Source organism: Colletotrichum higginsianum, chromosome 5, assembly GCF_001672515.1.
Source record: "Colletotrichum higginsianum IMI 349063 chromosome 5, whole genome shotgun sequence".
NCBI lineage: Eukaryota > Fungi > Ascomycota > Sordariomycetes > Glomerellales > Glomerellaceae > Colletotrichum > Colletotrichum higginsianum.
In genome coordinates, this window is record NC_030958.1 from 1,211,927 (window position 1) to 1,231,604 (window position 19,678).

Here is a 19,678-nt window from a genome sequence, read left to right on the forward strand (position 1 = left end):
GGGAGGTCCCTGTGTCTGCACGCAATGGCGCCTATGTTTGGCGCCGGCGGTCTCAGTCCCTCTGCATGCGGCTGCGTTGCTCACAACCCGCGATCAAAACCGGTTAACTGTACTCAACGGCTGCCCAGACTGCTATCACGTCTGCCGGTCTACGCGTAAACAGCCGCACACTCACTCCGATGATGATGTGGTCCAATGGCCGAAGAAGCAAAAGTCTCATCGCCTACACCCAGGTTGAGGACGAGACGAACGCTGACGCCCCGAAGAAAGAAGACTTTACCTTTTCCCAGCCAACTGAGCTCTCGGGGCCGTGGGGTTCCAAGGTGCCCGCAAGATTTTATTACCTTTTGGTACTGCAAAGCTTCGTAATTGTTGTCCTTTTACTCTATATCACAATCAAACAAAGGCCTGGCGATGCGGCATGCGCAAGACAGCTTTCTCCTTACTGTAAGTAACTACACTCCGCGCGCGATAAGCCCGAGCTACAAAGTTGTCTCAGCTTGAGAAACGAACTAGCGTCTAATGTTCTTGCTTCCTTCCAGCACCGTATCTAGAGTCCGGCGACTTGGAGTATGAGGAGTTTACAGATCAAAATCACTTAATGCAACCATCGCCGTATCGAGGTCAACCCAACCCAGAGGTTGAAGAGGCATGGATACGGTTGTGGCGTGGTACAGCTCTCACCTATGTATGCGGTTGAGGAGGCGAATCACTGTGACTGACTGCTGAAAGTACCACCAATTCATTTTCCGGAAGACAAGCTGGAGGCTCTGAACAAAACACCGGCTGAAAACTACGAACACGTCTCGAAACACTTGGGGGGCGGCGTCAAAGGCTTCTTGAACGTTTTCCACCAACTTCATTGCCTGGTGGGTAAATACCTTATTGCACTGTTACTTTATCCGTATGTGAACTTCAGCTGACGGGTGGTAGAACTTCGTGCGGCAATACACGTACCGCGATGCATACGACTACAGCAACGTGACCACATTTCGGGCGAGCAAGGAGATTGTTCGCGGTCATGTGGATCACTGCATAGAAACCCTACGCCACTTCCTCATGTGTCAAAGTGATGTTACACCGGTGGTGTTCGAGAAAGATCCGTCTCGGCCGTCAGGGTCCAAAAGTGACTTCAACATGAGGCGCAAATGCAGGAACTTCGGAAAGATTCAAGCTTGGACAGTTGCGAACAAAGGTGTTTGATTTGATTAGTAGGCCTTGGGGGCTTCAAACACCACCTAAAACTAGAGCAAGTCTCTAGACATCATCATAACTAGGTCAAAATTCACACTCGATGCATGTTCCAGGGGATGAAACACGAAACCCCATCCGCTAGCTAAAGAACCAACTGCAGCTATTGGCACTTTTTGTAATCTACACTTATTCCATCTACACACTCCATTGTAAGGGCAAGGAGTGATAAACTACAAGACAGGACCTTTCTCTACTAGTCGAACTCGTGTAAGTCCTCCATTGTACTACAGTAAAGGGCGAAGAATGATCAGAAAAGCATCCGTTGTTTGTATCATGCTAAACATACTCTAGTAAACCAAGACCAATCAATATCATTAACACAGGATCGAAAGGGCAGAGGCAAGGTCTTACACTATTTATGCATTAGCTTTGGGCTCGGTTGGCATTTTGTAATAAACTTACGGCGCTGTCTTTTGGCTCCGTTGGCAGGATACCCTGTGATAATGCGTTTGATCAGCAATTTGGCCTACCTAGGCCTGCTTCGACAGCGACTATACCTTGTCCAGATGGTCATTGAATGACAGAGACACAGCTATGTCTGCCAAAAGAAATACGAATAGGCTTATCTGAAAGAGAATCTTCATTCTGGAGAAATAGCGGTGGCTTTTGCTGGTGTTAGAGTTACGCATGAAATCTACCGCGTGGCACTCTTTAACGTTTTATAACCTGCCCGTGGCAGCGAAAGGTCTACCCTTGCTTCGAAATTGGCGCGTTGGCGCTGCTGTTTCACCGAACTCGAGCTCCATCAATGTTTGTTCCGTTAAAGCACCGAAACTTCTGCATTACTCGTTCGGCTGGGGCACAGAAAATCCCGTCTGGGGCCGTCCTTTTTTGTCTATTTTTGCCCTGGACCGGCTCTTTTGACTTGCTTCGTCTTTCTCATCCAATTGACGCGGTCACGTCTACAATGGTTCAACTTAATGAGAGAAATTCGAGTTGCGAGACACTCCACAAGGGCGACTCCGACCTCAACGAGTCAGTCGATTTCCTGCTTCAGCTATCGACACAGGCGGCCTGGAAACGAGAGAAACGATTTCGGTTGGTTGCTTCATTCTATTTTGCGACCACCGTCCTTTTCGCTACGCTATCAGCGTATCTTTACGCTCAAGTCCATTTTCAAGGTCGGTTCGGCTCGTTTCAGTCAGGATATAGGACTGAGCTAGGTGAGCGAGTGCACTATCGTCATGTTGGAGAGAGGGCAAAAAACTCATGAATATTAGAACCGGCAAAGCATCTTATTGAGGTGGAAGAGAAATGGTTTGAGGCTAGCCCGGCATTTCTTGACGACGGGTTCGAATACATACCTGAGCGTGAGGATGGCACGCAAAGGCTCAAATATGTCGGGGAGCCAAGCAAAGAGATCGATCACAACTGGGAGCAGCTGCATTGGGGTAAGTGATGTTTACATCTATCAAGGAGATGATGTAGTAGCAGAGTAAACGTTCTTACGTGACTTTCCAGGCCGATTCTTTCTTCTATCTGAGGAGGAGGCTAGGGCTGCATGGGGTCCCGACTACACGAAGTACTGGGCGCCAAGGGAAGGAGGATACGTCGCTGCGTAAGTGCATAGCCTCATGTTCAACAAACTGTTTTACTGACCCCTGCGGGTTTTTGTCGCGTATAGACTCGAGGTTATGCACACAGTTCATTGTCTTGTAAGTGCTGGCAGTAAGAAGAAGAAGTGTGATATCACCATCTAATACCACAAAAGGACCACATACGCCAGGCGTTTTGGCCGGAGGTCTACCCGGTCAAAAACCCTATACATGGAGCAAAGCACCGAGACCATTGCATTGAGCATTTGCGGCAAATGACGTTGTGCAATGCCGATCTTACGCCTATCCCTTCTATTTATTTTATCGGAGTGGAAGATAACTACATAAACTCGGACCGTCCGCATACATGCCGCAACTTTCAAAAGATCAGAGACTGGGTATCTGAGAGATTCAACGGTACTTCACGGGTGGCACCATATCCGGGCACGGTCTGGAGCAACGAATGGATCAATACGGACCGGCCACACACCAAAAAGTAAAGTTGACCATTTGAACATGGACTTTCAGCCTTTGACGCAGTGTACTGTTACCCATGACTTCATTCTCTAGAGCCGAGAGTAGTGTTGTAGCTCAATAGATTCTGTGCCATCTTCACTTTCCTCCAGACCGGATCCGAGACTGGAGCTGAAGAGCCGACTGGTCTGGACGCTCAATCCATGCGCAGGCCGGCAAGTTTAGTACCCAAAACAGGGTCAAGGTAGACTGTGGTTACGGTTTGTTTCGAAACATGGTAGGACTGCAGGGCTAAGGATGTTGCCCAGATGTCGCCAAACCAGTTGATTAGGCGCGTTCATCTCTCCTCGTCTGTTTCCGTCACGAGAAAGGTTATCTCCTGCGCCAAACCCAGTTCAACCCTCAAACCCAGCTCCGCCGAGAAACATGGGGGAAAATAATCGTAAACTTAAGCAAGGGTTCTGAAGGAGATAACGTGACTACCTTTCACGCATCAGCTGGCTGAGGGAACAAATCCGTTTCGACCTACCTGCCCTAGGTGTCATGTTATCTCGTTATTGCAGATAGCGACCATATCACTAAAGGAAGAAGTGCTTCAATGTCGTCCGCCTCCTTTGAGCAGGACTATGATTTACTCCTCCCTGGAGAACGCGACCCTCGAGATGCGTTTTCGAACCCGTCAAGAGGTTCGAGAAGGTAATTACCATGGCATTCCAATTCCCACAGACGGGTGTGAGATTTCGTACTCATCAAAGGCAGGTCGCCGTGGGAACTGACCAAGTGGACTCTGTTGGTTGGCATCTCCCTGATTGTGGGATCCGTCTCCATTGCTTCTCTGTTCGATCAAATCTCGTTTTCGCGGCGAGGTCGGTTTCCTACTTGCAATCGTCCTGTTGTTCGGCGCGAGTGGCGTGCCCTGACACCAGACGAAAGAACGCACTTCACCGATGCTGTAAAATGCTTGAGCTCAGTGCCGTCGACTCGGGGCTTACATGGATCCCTCTACGATGACTTCGCTTTTCTGCACTTGCAACTCGGTTCCCGGTGTCTGTCCCTCCATTCTCTCCATAAGACCGCCCTTTGTTTAGCGCTGACCATCACGTACAGCACACGCCTCTGCTTCTTTTCTCCCTTGGCACAGATATGCGCTGGTTTTATGGGAAGCTGCCCTGCGTGAGCAGTGTGGCTTCAAAGGATCGATACCGTATGTCTGGATCAGCGGCAATTTGAATAGTATTGAGGTGTTGACTTGTCTATCATCAGATACTGGGACTGGACGATGGACTGGATGGACTTACACAGTTCTTCAATCTGGAACAACGTCACAGGCTTCGGAGGGGATGGCGATCCGGCCGGACCCATTGTCGTTGGGGAAGGCCGCTGCGTGACTGACGGCCCATTCTCCAATCTGCGTCCCGTTAGATACAACCATACGAGCCTGGAGCACTGCCTCGCGCGAGGCTTCCGGAACGAGGACGCCGCCGGCCGTCCCTTGAACACATGGTTCGGCCCCGAGTCGATCGGCAGGCTTCTACGCACGCCTAGATACCGCGACTTCGAATGGGATATGGAAAACCGCCTGCACAACAGGATGCACCGCGCCGTCAGTGGTGACTTTCTATCGCTAACGGCCGCCAATGGTAAGGCATGCCAACCACCCGAGACTCTTTCCTCCATAGTCCTCGGATTGTGCTTACAACGCGGATTGGACAGACCCCGTGTTTTACCTTCATCATGCGCAGATAGACCATCTTTGGTGGCGGTGGCAACAGGAGAATAAAGCAGCCAGGTTGTATGAATATGAAGGGAAACACATGTTCAACTCGACAGATGGAGAGGCAAGTCTTAGTGACATGCTTCACTACGGAGGGTTCACTGAAGACATCCCAGTATCACTGGTCATGGACACGGAAGGTGGGCGTCTGTGTTATAGATATTAATTGTGTGCAGAGCATGTCGACGATAGTTGTTAGACCACTGGTTAAATTTCAAGGAATAATATGACTTGGTTGCAAGACGTTTTTTGTAAACAATGCAGCTTGACATATTTGATCCTGGCGACATGACCTTCCCTGCAAAGCTTCCTGCCTCCGACAATCGAAGTCTTCCTCCAGGTTATTGTTTTACGGTTCCTGCCGGTGTGACAAGTGAAATTTTCACATGTTCCTGGGGTATCTAATTGTACCATGTCTGTTACAAACTGACATACTAAAAGCTTGTGATGATATCAGTTACTACCAGACTGCGGTTTCTGCTGCATATGCTGATACACTGATTCTTGTATTGGGATACGGCGTGCAGTAATGCGATTCAGCTTCTAATTCATCTTAAGACCCAGGAACACATGTTTACTCAGTATCAAAACACGAACAATATCGCCGCGTCCAGCCCTGACTACCACATGACTTCCTGCTTCTCGTTCCTCAAGTCGTTTCCAAGGAACATCGTTACTTATCAATAGGAATAACATAATCCTCCACCGGCGCCTCGTCGCGTTTATCAATAGGAATAACGTAGTCCTCCACCGGCGCTTCATCACGTTTGTCGATAGGAATAACGTAATCCTCCACCGGCGCCTCGTCGCGTTTGTCGATTGGAATAACGTAGTCCTCCACCGGATTCCCGTTGGAATTTTCAATCCCTCCTTGAGCCTCACCAGTCGTAGCGAGATGTCCCTATCAGATGTTAATGGACATCACACACGGCTGGGGAGATCTAGACTCATTCTGAAGTCTGTATGTACTCACTCCCTGCGTCGGCATGGCCAAGGCACCAGCGGCGAATGCCAGGACAAAAGCAATATCGAATGCCTTCATGTTGTACTGGTGCGAATTTCTTTCCCAAAGGTATCTGACTAGCTGTAGATGAATGTTTTTTTCACGGCTGAGTAAACTAGTCGGTTTCTTGGTGTGTTTGAGGCGTTTAGTGTAAGAGAAATCACCAGCTTTAAGAGTAATTATAGTGAATGGCCATTTGTTGCCTTTACCCTATTTGATTCTCCCTAGTAGGTGTGTCAACCACGCCAGCTGTGCCTCCAGTCGGATCGGGGGGAAAAAAGGTAATTGTGCTACGCTCTCACTGACTTGGGATTCGGTCAATTTCCACCCGCGCCAGCGACTCAGTCGAGTGTAGACTTTGGCGCGGGCTGGGGCTGCCATTGAGGCGGCGCCTATTTGTCAACTAGGGGTAGGGTATCCAAGGCCGTTTCAAAACTGACATGTTCCAGGATAACTTGGGCAAGTTGGCGCGATCTCTGTCAGAGAAGATCGGCTTGGGCGACAGTACGCTGCTTTCCTGGTTGCTACACACACACACACTGACATGGCGGTATTGCGATGTATCGTAGAGCTGCTCCATAGGCGCAGTTTCATTTGCCTTGGGGTTGATTGTCGTGCGTAAGCCAACATACACATTATCCCTTATAATGAAACGATTTTGTCTTCGTCATGGAATCGGGCAACCTCGTATAGAATATCTTGGACAATGGGATGTCTTCTCCAGTTTCAACACATGAAAATACAGTGGGGGGGGGGGGTTGAAACTTTGGGGACGGTTGCAATTGTTAATCCACAGACAACTTGTCATTAACTGATATATCCCACAGGTCAAAAAAACACTGGGAATTGGAAGTTCCATTAACAAATCAGCAGGCCGAGCTCGTGTTTATCTGATGTGTGTCCCCAACTTTTCATCCTGGTTTGTCCTGTTCCAGTCTGTGCATCGACCTCCTCCCAGCAGGCGGTCACAACCGACCAGATGTTATAGTGGTTACCGGGCGTGCGACTTTCCGGACAAGACTCTATCAGGTTGCGAAAAAAATCCCGTTGTTGGCCTTTTGCTAATGTGGCAGTGATGAGAAGCGGCCAGACCAGGAGTCGCCGCCTGTTGTAAAGAGGAACAGACTTCCACGATGCGATGGCACAGTCGATGCTCTGACGAACCTCGAGGGCGCCACAGTTCGGCCCGGACACAATGAAGTTGAGATAGACCAAGGCTGCTTGCGCATACAAGAGAGTCAGTGATGGGCCAGGCCGTTCATCATTCCGGGCGGAGTCGCCCAAGGAGGGTTGCCCAGGCAGCCCGAGAGCTGCCCCTAGATCTCCAACGTTCGCCTCGATGGCCGATGTGATTTCGTCGGCGCGCTTCACCAATTGGCGGATGCTGAGGTCCCTACGGGCTTCCTGGTCGCGTTTCCACGTGTCCAGCGCCACCACGTCCATGATGGTCTGCAGGATCCAGCTCTCGCAGCCCGTCACCGCCCGGAAGCACAGGCAAAAGCTGCTGTTGGACAGGAGACTGCGGTAAGTCTCGTGCGCGGCCGGCATCGTTCGCTGGACGGAGCAGGTCAGAATGTCCATCCAAGCCAGAAGGGCTTGAGAGTGGCTCAGGGCCTTGCGCTCCGTCTCAGACGGCAACGGCGGCGGCGCCTGCCTAGTGACCATTGTCCCCGAGGAAAAGGAACTCGGCGAAGTGGGCGTGATGAGACCGGACGAAGCCGTGATTCCACAAGCCCGACTCTGTATCTTTGGCTGTTCTAGGAGAGAAAGTGCAGAGCGGAGGTAACTCTGGCTCCTTTCCCGGTTTCCCCCAACAGTCTGTAGCGGTTGTTAGAACATGTCGCTGTCGGGTGTCAATCGCTGATAATTAATGTGCCGACTTACCTCAAGTCGGGCGAGCTCCACGGCACAAATCAGATTCTCTCCCAGGAATCCAGGTCGTGAACATTCGAAGATCTGCGTGGCGCGGAGTCGATATTTCTGGTAATCATGATAGGCCGCCGCGCCCGGCTCGCCCCTGGCAGTGGCCTTGAGATGCTGGTGGTATGCACTCAAACTGATTGCTGTGTTGTAAAATCCGGGTGATCGCAGTAGAGTCGACAGAAGCCATCCTTTTGATGAGCCATGCACTCTCCGGCCAGGCTCTTGGTCTCCAATCGATACGTAATCGACATAATGCATGACAAGATCCATCTCTCGTTCCGATGATTTGGGGTTCAGGCCGGGCTCACTCATGGAAAGAGGTGACTTCGCAAGCTGTGGAGCAATGTTGCTTTCGGTCATTGCGTTCATGGCTAGCTCCTGGTCCATAGGGGTGCCGGGTATTGGGAGTCCAGGGTCGAAGTAGTTCCATTGATCGGCGAGAAAGATGGGATCAAGATTTGCTGTGTCCATAAACCCCAACTCGCTCTCCATCGGGAAACCATAGTCGTTTGACCTGTTTTCCTGTGGAGTGCTTGTTCTCGGGGCGTCATCGGCTGCGTGTGATGTCAGATGCACATCGTCCTCTGTTGCCGGTGCTGGTGACGAAGACGCTGTAGACGGCGTTGCTTTGAAGGCCTCGGCGGAAACGGCCGAAGATCTTGACGACCTGATTCGTAAACGGATGGCCTCTTGACGCTCCTTCTCCCCTTTGTCCTTCCACTCAGGCTTCGGCCCGTACCCGTGGCAGTGGATTTGTCGATTCACGCAGGTGAGGCACGGCGGCCCACCCTCTTCGCATTTCTTGCGGCGCAGACGACAAGTCCAGCATCCGCTTTTGAGTCGTTTTGCCTCTGAGCCCATCGCGTCAAGGTGGCGTGCAGTGTGATTGTGTATGGGATGGAAACAGATGCCGATCAATCTATTATTGTTGCAATGGGGGCCAGCTGCCCGTGTTGCGCGGCGCCCACGGACCATGGACTGGGTCCGCGCGGCAGCCCGAGCTCCCGGGTAATCGGCCATCAAAGGTGGGGGCACCGGCAAAATCGGCGAGAACCGTATTTCGGCCAGCGGCGTCTGAGTCCGCCCCCGACTGTAAGCCGCCCGCCCCGTCCATAGTAGGAGCAGCCCACGACCGAAGGCCTGTTCCGTTCATTGGACATCATGAACAGTAGACCAGCCTACTGTCTCGAATTGTCTGAAGGCATCTTCCCATTTGCGTACAACCAACCTGTTGTACCAAGAATCATATGTTTGTAGATGTTTCAGCGTGTGCAACACCACAGCTTCCTCATGCGTTAGAGCGCAGGGGCCACACAATACACTCTTCGCTAATGACTCGACTTACGAAACCGAGGGGGACAACTGACTGGGCTGGCTACCTTAAAGTTTGATGGGACCCCGGCTTACATCGTTCACCCGTGCCATTATTGGCCTGATCGGGTCTTGGAAAGGTCTTAAAAGGGTTCATCGGTGATGATGAGTTCGATTAACCAGCAGGCTTGTGTTCGGCCGGGAGATTTGTTTTCCAGGACCCAGAATGTTGCAAACGCCTGTGGGAACGAACCACAGTTGCATTTTCAGGTAGACCGTACCTGTACGGAGTAGTGAGGGTCAACCATGACAACAGAAAGAGTTTCTCCACACCATCAGGAGATGTTGCCAAGCCGGAAAAAGAAACAACAAGGAACGCGGCTAATTTCCTTCATCCGCCCTTTGCCGCTCCGGCATACCTCTGTTCTCGATGTGAAAACCAGAGTCGACCATGCCCTCATTAAAGCTTACCTTGCTCGGGATACGGCAGGGCGACATGACAGTGCCATTCGTTTGTTTACATGGGTCCCCCTTCTGCCACCTCCAGTGCAGTCCAGCTCAACTTAAAAACTGCAATGTGGAGCACTACTCATAATCTATCCTTACCATGAACGATTGTTTAGCTGTATCAGCTTAGCCTTTAACCTTAAAGAAAGTACCTTTCTTTTTCTGCGGATAGAATAGTTTATCGAATACTAATCCACAACCCCAGCATCAGTCTCCGACATCACCTAAGCCGTACTGTGCTCGTAGTGTGTCCAACCTTGCATCCCGTTGCCCACTATGTAGTGGATTCCATGATCTTTCAAAATGTCTGTGATTGCCCCCCAGTCTCGGCAAAGATGCTCATTCCCCCAACCGTCGTAGCCGGTGTATCGCTTTCCACGAACATTGGGCCTTATCAACGCCATGTCCCCATGGCAGATGGTTGCCTGGCGCAGAACCTCGAGACAGTGGTCGATGTGGCCCATTGTGTTGGTCGAATTCGAACCCCGACTTCCTCCGGTGTACCTGTAGTCGTTGATGGACTTCTTTATGCTTGCCACGCAGTGGAGCTGATGCATGACCCCGATACCAAAAGCCTGGGACCCTTCCTCCCATGGGATTGGATCGAGATCGTTTCCTTCGGAATTCGGCCCCGTCAACGGAGTTCCGAAGCCGTAGCCTTTTGCGGCTGGGTCATCTTCCAGCGCCACCCAGTTGGTGAACCATATACTGTCCCACGGGTTGGGTCCCTTGTCCACAGATGCTGTCCCATCTCCTCCGAATTTGCTGTCCCACGGATCGCTGTCGATGAATTCCTGCTGGTTTTCGAGGATCACTTTCTTCCACGGAACGCGGTGGCCCCAGAGAGATTCCGAGTCCAGATGGCACTCTTGCTGGGCAAGCCAGCGGGGTGGCAGGCGGCCCAAGATGACGGAAACCGCGGCGAGGTTTGTGATGATGCTGATGATTGCCAAGAGCTTCCAATTGGGGCCGCGCAATCGTTTCTTCGCCCGCGTGAATGCAAGGTTGTCATCACCACATTCACTATCAGGGAGCGAAGTGTACGAGATCGATGATTGGCAGGCCATTGTGTGTGAAGTGTTTCGAGGACTGGCAGTCGAAGTGAAACTGTGGAAGCGAACAGAACAATTCCAAACGCTACGATAGACCGTAGCACGACTTTATCAAGGGCATCGCTGTTACTTATGCCTTGATCTCTTCCAGCTATCCGGGGTGTCAAAGATATTAACAGGTGGACGATCTGGCGCATGCACTGCAACTCCGTTGATCAAAGGGCTGGCTGCTGACTGGACCCTTGTCTTAAAGATGCAGACAACCAATTGGCGCCAGCGCCAGCACAATTCAAAAACCCGAGGCGCCAAATTTTGAGACGGACGATGACCTATCGAATCAGTTCCGTCTTGAAACATGTTACGATGGTTCCAGGTCAAAGTAAAGTTTTGTCATGACGAAGGAATGCCCCGATCCTGTCCAAAACTCGGTCCGAGATGTAGATGGCTTCAAGGTGGGAATTTGCATTCACTTCAGGCCCGCCCGCTCCTCGTGGCAGGCTTGGGCTAGCTAGCCACCTGCCTTCGCAGGTGGGGTGGCAGCCCTTTTTCTGCCGGCCGCCCCATTCACCGCCTTCCCGGGCCAGATTCATCTCAAGTCACGGGAGGTCGTTGGTTCGATTCCAATAGTTTAATAGTTTGTGTCGCTTTGAGATTAACAATCTGTAAGGGTTCTAGGGGGGTGACATTTGCATATGGATAGTTTTGTGTTTTTTTCCTATTGAGATTACGATTTTCGACGCTAAGCTGTCGTACACTACCACTGGTGAAAGAGGTTCGAGATCTTATTACCGGACTTGTAACGTTAACGTGACACCACTAATTCAGCAAGTGATGGTACTATATGATTCCACTGAGTTTGGGTTGCACTGTTCCATCACAGTGAATGATGTTTTTGCCAAGCAACCGGTCTAAACTGGGGGAGATGACTGGCGGCAGGTCCTCATCACTCTAGAGCACCAGCTTTATCACTTGTCTTGCTACACGCAACTCACACAAACACGCTGCCGTCGCGGCGCAGCCACGCAATGCGATGGACGTCCTACACCGTCCATTCGTAATACCCAATCCGAACGATTATTCGGGAGGGGATTGCCACGTCTCCCGCAGCATGGGGTGACGACATTTAAAACAGAGTCATTCTGCTCGATTGCAATGTCCTTATTTCATTCATTCAGCGTCCTGGGCTTCGACTTCTTGACAGACCTTGCCCTTCCACCTAAACTAAACACTGAACCCAATCCTTCGCACGCCACCGGGCAGAGCCACGTTCCGGAGACGGTGGTTCTCTGCTTCGGCGACCAATACCTCGCCGCGGCCTCGCCGACTCCAAGCATCTTGTATCCGCCAGTCTTCCCCACCGTGTTATTGTCGCACGCGGGGGCCCGTCGCCCCAATCTCGCCGAACGCCGCGATCGTTTCATCGTTTACCAAGAAGTTGTCTCGGCCTCGCGCATCAAACCAAGGATGTTGGGCAGAATCTCGCGCGCGTCTTGGATGTTGAGGACAGTGACTTCCTCTCCGGGACCCTTGCGCAGCTGCTCTTTCGGCGAACCTTGTCTCTCCATTTGATGGAAGTGAAAGATAGTCGCGGTGATGAAGTCCGTCACAATGCCCCAAGGTGTTTGAAACATGAGGGCGTATGAGGTGAGCTGTGTCATGATTTCCTTGGCATCCATTTGGTAGCCAGTCAGTCGGCCTAGCCCGAGTGTCGAGGACGTATCGTTCGACTGCTCAACCGAGTCGTCGAGTCCATCGAACGCAGGTGCATAGACAGTGCTGTCCGATGGGCCGACCAACAGGTCTTCGCTCTCTGATGCAATAGAGGACGCTTCATCCATGATAGAACTGCTGACTAGCCTGCCAGCCTGCTCGTCCAGGGTGTCCAGGGTGTCCAACACCGTCTGAGCTGTCTTCTCTAGCTTTGCAAGTTTGATCGCGTTTTGGAACTGTTCGATGGGGTTCAGGAGTGTATCCTTATATTCCATGATTACAGCTACTTGCTTGGTCGTTCCGCCGGGAAGCTGAATCTCCATTGTCGTCACCATATCTGGCATGAGTTGTATCGATTCAGGCTCTTGGGGAAGTTTGTCGTCATCATCCCAGGTGACCGTTTTGTACGGTTGAGAGTGGGATTTCATCGTGAAGGTACCCTGTTTGTGACCGTGTACCAGCGTCAGCGCCGTTGGGCAATGGACATACGATTCCACAGCGCGAGCGACGTCTGCCTCGTTGTGAAGAAAATTGAGGCTGGGATCATGAAGTAGAGTCTTCCATCGAAGACCGGGAAACGAGTTGGTGCGGATGAACTCGTCGCTTTGCTCGGTCCAACGAGTCGGTTCAGCGGCGATCATATGTTGGGGCACGTAAACACAATGGGCTGACTTGCTAGCCTTGTGGAGTTTCTTCGGCCGTCCACTGTCCTTCGTCTTTGCATAGCCAAACTCCGGAAGGGGATCGTGACACAGAATCGCCTTAGGAATTGGCGGGATAGGCGTCTCGTCTTTCTGCATTAGCCGCTCAGGTTGAGCCGGACAGGCCGGCGAATCGACATCCATAGGATCATCTTCCATCGAATCGAGCTCCACTGAACTGGGATAAGCTGGGCTGATTGTAGACGAATCTAACCTGTGTCGCTTGTTGGCGAGGGAAAATCTTCGTCGAGAAGATGGTTCAGGGAGGTTGGTTGAGAAGAAGGCGAAAAGTAGGTCGATAGGTGTTTGTGTGAAAAGGATGTTGTGAACTACACGAGGTTGACGGTCCCTTTCTTGCGGGTTACATTGCCTAGTATTCATTTAGGCTCCTGAATACAGCAACCAGGTTGTCATGTGGAAGCCAGACTTCATATACACTTCACCCAGACTCCAAGACCTTACTTGCTAAGGAAACCACACTCCTCAGGGCTAATATACCAAAGCAGTCTCAGTTCAGTGCAGAGATCATACGTATTCAACACCCTGTAGACCTAGATAACTAGCGAGATATTTGTTGAGGCAGGGAAAGACTTATGGGTTTTCCTAGATAGTAAACTAGTCAGGACATGCTTGGATATCTATGTTAGTGTACTGTTTTGTTTCTCATTATACCTACCTGGCACAGGCCTCCTGGCAGTCGTTCTAGTCTACAAGGCAGGATGGGCTGCTATGCTGCAGGCTTCTGGAGACATAAAGGCCTCCAAGCTCCATTTCTGAAGGACGTAGCACCCAGAACAATTTTATCAAAGGAAGGCAGAGCAGAGCAAAAAAATGTGTTACCACAATAGGTGTTCTAATGCTCTAGTAATGACCCCCAGAAGTGGCCTATGACAAAAAGCCCTCCCTGATATTATCCACCCTTTCACCACTTCCTCTCCCATAGTTTTGTTCAGATGGAAAAATAGAAATAAAAACCTTTCTGAAAGAATTCGGTAGCCTACGGTGTCACCCGGCTATCTATGATTCTAGTCACTGTATGAGGGGTAGGTGGGTAGGTACCTGGGGACTGAAGCTTTGGACTACCAAGGCAGGTGCTCACCTTCCATTTTAAGGTTCTTTCCTGCACCAAACTTGTGTGATGAGAGGCTTGGTTTTTTTCCACCTTGTTTGATTCACCTCCCTATTTCCTTTGCCACCTGTTGTAAAGAATAAATGCCACAGTATTTCCACTGCAAGCAGATATTTTCTTGCAATTTGCAACTTTCTGGCTTCCCTCGCCATCCTCGCCATTTATCGCTTTGACAAGCCACGCTTCTCCGCCAAAACTCAGCCTCAACGTTACTTTCTGCTCTGCAAGCAAACGACTCTCTCTGCTTCAGTCAAGAGTCAAGAGCAGATTTATGGTGTCTAAGCTTCTGACCATTGGGAAAGCGAACATTGTACTGACGTAATTGATCAGGCTGACCTCGCGGGCCTGAGCATATTTCTGTCGACACTTGGACCTCCTCCGACATTCGGGCAGCTACAACATCATTTCGCATCAGCAGTCTTCAACATGGCCGAAGACGCAAGCATCCCCTCCGACCATGAGAGCTTGTACTCGCCTGGAGCAACCCTCTGGCTCACTCCACATGTCCCGCCGAAACCGTACGGCTTGAGCTATTATCCTGCACCCCACAACTTGACGACCGATGAGATGGGTCCGCCTAAAGAAGACTCGGGTCTCTCCCAGATGGACCGGGCCTTCAAGTACCCTCCTCACGACTTCGACGAAACAAAGCAAAGCGACGATAATGGTCGGGTTCAACTGGAAGTCGTCGCGGTCCTGGCTGGCGGCGTCGGTATGGCCTACTCGCGCGGGCCCCAGAAGCTCAAATGCAAAGTGCTCAAAACACCATCCCCCGACCCGGAGAAGAGAGAATACGAGCCGCTGAACGTCGGGGATTTGGTCGTTGCCAAAGTTCATGATCCCCTGTTCTACCCCCGAGTCGGCGATGGCTTTGACATCCTCTACAAATTGACAACCCGCGCCGATATGGGGTTGAGCGACGAGACCGGCGCCTACAAGCAGCTCTTCGAGAAAGGAATTACGGGATATCCTCACTTGGCTCCCCAGTACTATGGGACCTGGACCGCCGGGGTCAAGAGCACAAACCCCAAGTTCAGAGGACGGACTCGACACGTCGGCATCGTCCTCATCGAATACGTCGACGGCGTCTCTCTAGACCAACTCTTTGTCCGCAATAGCCAATGCATAGCGGTGCCACGACCAGGCCCGGTGAAGGTGTCCAGCACGAGCGATCCCGTTGAGCTTACACTGGAGTTCCGCCTTGAGACCATGGCGCAACTGTTGAGTGGTTGCTGTCGCCAGTATCACGACGGCGTTACGCACTGCGTCATAGAGCCCGAGAACATCATCATTTCTATCCGCAAGGAAAACCAACAGCCCCGCGTCGCGCTGGTGGGCAACACAGCTGGCTTGGTGGATCACCTGATGTCCAAGCCGACGAGAGCTTACGCGCGTTTCGCCCATCCTCCTCACCCATATTTCAGATTCAGCATCTTTAGGCTGGAGACTTTTCTCGGCTGGATTCCTGCCGAATGGAAACGTGGAAAGTCACGACACACTCCAGGCCTCTTCAAATGGTACTTTGAGACCTTTGGTATGCCTGACAGCGACAGGTTCACCTGTTTCAGAAGGCTCAAAGAGCCCCGGGACAAGCCGGCACCCCAGCACGACTACTCATTGGAGGAGGCATTTGGTGCCATGGATATTGAGTCAATGAACTAGAATGTTGTTGAACTCGCCGGGTCTCCTGCAAAGGAAAAGTACGTATTTGGAGACCTTTCCGACGATGAGGATTCAGAGTCTCTGGGATGGCACGAGGAAGTCACCAAAAGTTTTGGAAGTATCAAGACCAGCACGACAAAGACCAGCACGACAAAGACCGAAGACTCGGAGACCCCTGAGGTACATTTTGCACCGGTTGGAGAAGAGAATAAGGCGATCGATGAAGCTCCCGATCAAGGGCTTGCAATGGGGCTCGGGCAGTTGCTCATTGGGGCGCTCGGTTCATCAGCGGCTAAACACGCCAGCCAGCTGCACCCAAGCAAGTTTCTACCCATCGACGATGACCTGAAATCTGGTGAAAAACTTGACGAGGAAAAGGAACAACATGAAGAAAGGGCCAAGGTTCACGATGACCAGGATAAGCCGGCATCATCTTCGAAAAATGTTGCAAGAGCATCCAAAGTTCCAGGATACCTCAAGTCAACTGAGGCGTCTCAACGCCGGAGCATCGGCGGCAGCACGATGAGACAGACCCTTCCATCGAATGCCACTCGGAGCGCATCAGAGTCGCCGACCAAGACCAGAACCAAGACGCCGAAGCCGGGAAAGCATTGAAGATCAGTTGGAGAACAATGTTGACGCTTGACCTTTATGGGCCCCAACTAACGGCCTGAGTCATCGGCGAAAACAACACCCTTTTAACGACAAACTTACCAGCAGAAGAATGTTGACACGAACAAAGGGGATTTGGAAGGCCAGATGGTGATTTCATTTGGAGGAAGGATGGGCTTGCTAGTGTCTTGGCAAGAAGTGTAATTGTAGACAAAAATGGATTCGTAGCCAGTTATTCTGAAGTGGTAACCGACCCACGCCCAAGTGATTCAACGGCTTCAAGTCTTTTGGGACCTCATTGTTTTGAATAACCCCCTTCTTTTAGCCAAAGGCCTGTTCCGCTCGCTGAATATCACGACCGATATGTCACCAACCTGCTGTCTCGAATTGCCTCGCGTTGTAAAATTGATCAACGCCCACGCTATTGAATCACACGCCCCATGGCTCAACGGCGTTGAAGCTGGTGCACGGTCATAGACGTAAAACTAGGCTCCTTGAACCTTCACGATGAGTTCCTACTCTTAACTGTGCCACAGTGTCATTTTAGGAGCCAACAAACTTCCTGAAGAAGCTGAAGCTTGTGCTGTGCCAGAAGTAGTGATCTTGGCAAAGTTTTCGGACGGAAGACACTAGTCACTCGAAAACGTAAAAGTCATTTTGATACCTAAGCTTTTTGGCCCCCGACGCAACGGGGCGTCCTATGCCAGATGTACACTACAGTTACAAGGCCCACGAGACCCTAGAGTCAAATTCAGACCTCATTCTCGCTTTCTCTCTCCTCTCTACGCAGACATCGTACGTCACGGCATTCCTCCGCGACCTCTCTTAGGTATCAGCACTCCTCAAACCATACCTATTCTCTATCCCTTTCCCCCGTTTACTGCGTCTTCTTGGTCGCAGTCGCGGCCTTTGTGGGCGCGCTGTACATCCACACGGCCGAGAAGAGGACAAAGCCGGTGACGGTGGCGAAGATACCCGTCAGCCAGGGCCAGGCGCCCGAGATGACGTACGAGCGAGGCCATTCGTCGTGGGCCATGTGGCGGACCGAGACGGTGTTCTTTTCCTCAAGGTTGGTAAGGAAAGGACGCTTGTAGTTGATCTTGAAGTTGAAGATGCCGTGCTGGTCGGGCAGGGTGAAGGAGGTTGTGTAGGTGGAGGCATCGGCGGTGCTGGACTTGAGCTCCAGCGGAAGGCGGTGGAAAGGAGACAGCATGCTGAACTCGAGTTGGAGGACGTCGTCGTTGGCAACAGTGAAGGGGGTCCACTTGTCCCAGGAGTACTCGGAGAGGGAGATGGAGTAGGTCTGTCAAGAGCGGTTAGTTTAAGCCGTCACAAAGCAACAGCACAAGCTAACTTACGACGTCGTTCTTGATACGGTAGATCTCGGGATTCGTTTCGTTAGCAGCCTCGTTGAGGTGGTGCTCAATGTTGTTGACCCTCAGGACACCGATCTCGTGGAAAGTCCAGCCCGCGACCCTCTTGGCGAACTCGCGGTTCCACGCCGTGACCTCTTTGCCCGTGGCCGCCGGCTTGATCTTCGCATCGAGCCACTTGTCGCTCAGCAACTCGGCGGACCCGACAAGGGTGAAGCGGGCGCTGTTGCGGGCCTGAAAGACGGACACAAGGCCGAGCTGCTCGCCGGCAGCAAACAGGTCGTTGGCATCGACGACCTCGGCTTGCTCCTTGGGGTTGTAGCTGTAGGCCGTCTTGGGGGCGCGCAGAATCGGGGTAAGCAGCTGGCCGGCGCCGAGAACGTGGCCGAGACCTTTGGGGAAGGCGATGACCTGGCCATCCTCGTGGAAGAAGCTCTTGACGCCGGCGCGGGGCGACTTGGGGGCCGGGATGGCGAGGACGTCGTGCGACTCAGCGGCGCTAACGGTGTCGTAGTTGAAGTGGTCGACGACGAGGCCGGTACGGTCGGCGGGGAGGGCGATGTCGAGTTCGGCCAAGAGGCTGACGATGGATGTTGGGACGGTGGCGGTGGAAGAGAGGGACAGCAGGATGTTACCCTTGGCGTTGATGAACTGGAGGAGGATGTTGGGGGTCAGGTTGGGACCGAGGCCTGCCATGAGCTTGTAAGTATTACATTCGACATAGCTGCTGCCGCTGTGAGAGGAGTCGCATACCCTTGCTCTTGGACGGGAAGAGCAATACGTGGTCGTACACCCGCTCGCCGAGCTTGAACAGCTGCAAAGAGTCGCTCTTGGGCGTCTGGTATGTGATGCTGAATCCCCGGCCTATTTGATCAATTGGTCAGCTAATCGCATCCCTCGCAGGCAACCGACCCTCCAGGAATAGCTTTGGTTCATTCCTTGAGAGCTACCACGTACTTTCCAGATCTCCCAGGAACTTGGAGTAGCCCTCTTTCTCGGCAACATCGTCCAGGATCGCCAGGAGTCGGCCGCCGGTGACGCTCACAGCATGCACGGTAGCAGCCAGGAAGAGCAGGCAAAGAGAGAGAAGGGACCGCATGATTGCCGAAATTCACAGGCTGTGAAAGGAGGAAGCAGCCTGGGCAAGAATCTCGAATTTCGTAGGAGGGGTTGGCAGTGTGGTGGTGGTGGTGGTGGTGGGTGGGAAAAAAAGAGAAAGTCGACCGCACAGCTAGGGTGCGTTGCGTTTGGGCGTAGCTGGCTGCGCTGCTGGGAGAGAGCTCAATTGCGCTTTTGGGATCCGGTGCATGTGTCTTGAAGCTTGGGGATACGTAGCCGTTGCCAAGCTAGTGTCGGAGAATCCCCGGCAAGGGGGTGGGGTGGTGGAGGTTCCTGAGCTCCCTGGGCGGGCGACGCGGCAGGGATCCGGAGAGATGAAGGCTGTCGGTCACAGCCATCGGTGATTAATCCGACGAGGTTTATCCGTTTCCTCCGCGAATCCATTCTGAGCTTCGACATCGTGGAAACAGCCCGCCTGCTACCGCATCAATCATTTGACAACACCCGATACGGTCAATCAAGTACGCACGCCCGACGCCCGCCCCCTCCCTACACACTCCGAGTTGCTAATTGATTGCTTGTCTCTCTCTCTCCCGCAG

The 19,678-nt window shown here is 52.1% G+C and overlaps 11 protein-coding genes across 11 annotated transcripts; 5 read left to right on the forward strand and 6 right to left on the reverse strand.

Annotated features, from left to right (window-relative positions):
* Positions 1 to 179: 179 nt before the first annotated feature.
* On the forward strand, positions 180 to 1,203 carry CH63R_07296 (Tat pathway signal sequence; the record flags this gene model as incomplete). The annotated part of the gene is made up of 4 exons (XM_018302271.1): positions 180 to 447; positions 543 to 671; positions 733 to 869; positions 934 to 1,203. 4 exons carry the CDS (start codon positions 180 to 182, stop codon positions 1,201 to 1,203), a joined length of 804 nt encoding a protein of 267 aa, XP_018157049.1.
* A 221-nt stretch (positions 1,204 to 1,424) lies between these two features.
* CH63R_07297 (EC26 protein) lies at positions 1,425 to 1,883 on the reverse strand (the record flags this gene model as incomplete). The annotated part of the gene is made up of 4 exons (XM_018302272.1): positions 1,425 to 1,478; positions 1,541 to 1,606; positions 1,657 to 1,689; positions 1,752 to 1,883. The coding sequence occupies 4 exons, from the start codon at positions 1,881 to 1,883 to the stop codon at positions 1,425 to 1,427; spliced, it is 285 nt and encodes a 94-aa protein (XP_018157050.1).
* A 119-nt stretch (positions 1,884 to 2,002) lies between these two features.
* On the forward strand, positions 2,003 to 3,289 carry CH63R_07298 (Tat pathway signal sequence; the record flags this gene model as incomplete). The annotated part of the gene is made up of 5 exons (XM_018302273.1): positions 2,003 to 2,417; positions 2,475 to 2,645; positions 2,716 to 2,812; positions 2,879 to 2,909; positions 2,966 to 3,289. The coding sequence occupies 5 exons, from the start codon at positions 2,003 to 2,005 to the stop codon at positions 3,287 to 3,289; spliced, it is 1,038 nt and encodes a 345-aa protein (XP_018157051.1).
* A 572-nt stretch (positions 3,290 to 3,861) lies between these two features.
* CH63R_07299 (Monooxygenase) lies at positions 3,862 to 5,567 on the forward strand (the record flags this gene model as incomplete). The annotated part of the gene is made up of 5 exons (XM_018302274.1): positions 3,862 to 3,959; positions 4,023 to 4,309; positions 4,371 to 4,467; positions 4,527 to 4,903; positions 5,479 to 5,567. The coding sequence occupies 5 exons, from the start codon at positions 3,862 to 3,864 to the stop codon at positions 5,565 to 5,567; spliced, it is 948 nt and encodes a 315-aa protein (XP_018157052.1).
* A 143-nt stretch (positions 5,568 to 5,710) lies between these two features.
* Positions 5,711 to 6,079, reverse strand: CH63R_07300 (Cell wall anchor domain protein; the record flags this gene model as incomplete). The annotated part of the gene is made up of 2 exons (XM_018302275.1): positions 5,711 to 5,938; positions 6,011 to 6,079. 2 exons carry the CDS (start codon positions 6,077 to 6,079, stop codon positions 5,711 to 5,713), a joined length of 297 nt encoding a protein of 98 aa, XP_018157053.1.
* Positions 6,080 to 6,898: 819 nt separating this feature from the next.
* On the reverse strand, positions 6,899 to 8,938 carry CH63R_07301 (PRO1A C6 Zink-finger protein; the record flags this gene model as incomplete). The annotated part of the gene is made up of 2 exons (XM_018302276.1): positions 6,899 to 7,858; positions 7,925 to 8,938. The coding sequence occupies 2 exons, from the start codon at positions 8,936 to 8,938 to the stop codon at positions 6,899 to 6,901; spliced, it is 1,974 nt and encodes a 657-aa protein (XP_018157054.1).
* Positions 8,939 to 10,005: 1,067 nt separating this feature from the next.
* On the reverse strand, positions 10,006 to 10,848 carry CH63R_07302 (Tat pathway signal sequence; the record flags this gene model as incomplete). Its single annotated transcript, XM_018302277.1, has 1 exon — positions 10,006 to 10,848. The coding sequence occupies one exon, from the start codon at positions 10,846 to 10,848 to the stop codon at positions 10,006 to 10,008; it is 843 nt and encodes a 280-aa protein (XP_018157055.1).
* Positions 10,849 to 12,257: 1,409 nt separating this feature from the next.
* CH63R_07303 (Mynd finger family protein) lies at positions 12,258 to 13,184 on the reverse strand (the record flags this gene model as incomplete). Its single annotated transcript, XM_018302278.1, has 1 exon — positions 12,258 to 13,184. The coding sequence occupies one exon, from the start codon at positions 13,182 to 13,184 to the stop codon at positions 12,258 to 12,260; it is 927 nt and encodes a 308-aa protein (XP_018157056.1).
* A 1,615-nt stretch (positions 13,185 to 14,799) lies between these two features.
* Positions 14,800 to 16,035, forward strand: CH63R_07304 (uncharacterized protein; the record flags this gene model as incomplete). Its single annotated transcript, XM_018302279.1, has 1 exon — positions 14,800 to 16,035. The coding sequence occupies one exon, from the start codon at positions 14,800 to 14,802 to the stop codon at positions 16,033 to 16,035; it is 1,236 nt and encodes a 411-aa protein (XP_018157057.1).
* A 246-nt stretch (positions 16,036 to 16,281) lies between these two features.
* CH63R_07305 (uncharacterized protein) lies at positions 16,282 to 16,650 on the forward strand (the record flags this gene model as incomplete). Its single annotated transcript, XM_018302280.1, has 1 exon — positions 16,282 to 16,650. One exon carries the CDS (start codon positions 16,282 to 16,284, stop codon positions 16,648 to 16,650), a length of 369 nt encoding a protein of 122 aa, XP_018157058.1.
* Positions 16,651 to 17,524: 874 nt separating this feature from the next.
* Positions 17,525 to 19,119, reverse strand: CH63R_07306 (Dolichyl-diphosphooligosaccharide--protein glycosyltransferase subunit WBP1; the record flags this gene model as incomplete). The annotated part of the gene is made up of 4 exons (XM_018302281.1): positions 17,525 to 17,950; positions 18,006 to 18,709; positions 18,774 to 18,884; positions 18,978 to 19,119. 4 exons carry the CDS (start codon positions 19,117 to 19,119, stop codon positions 17,525 to 17,527), a joined length of 1,383 nt encoding a protein of 460 aa, XP_018157059.1.
* Positions 19,120 to 19,678: the final 559 nt, after the last annotated feature.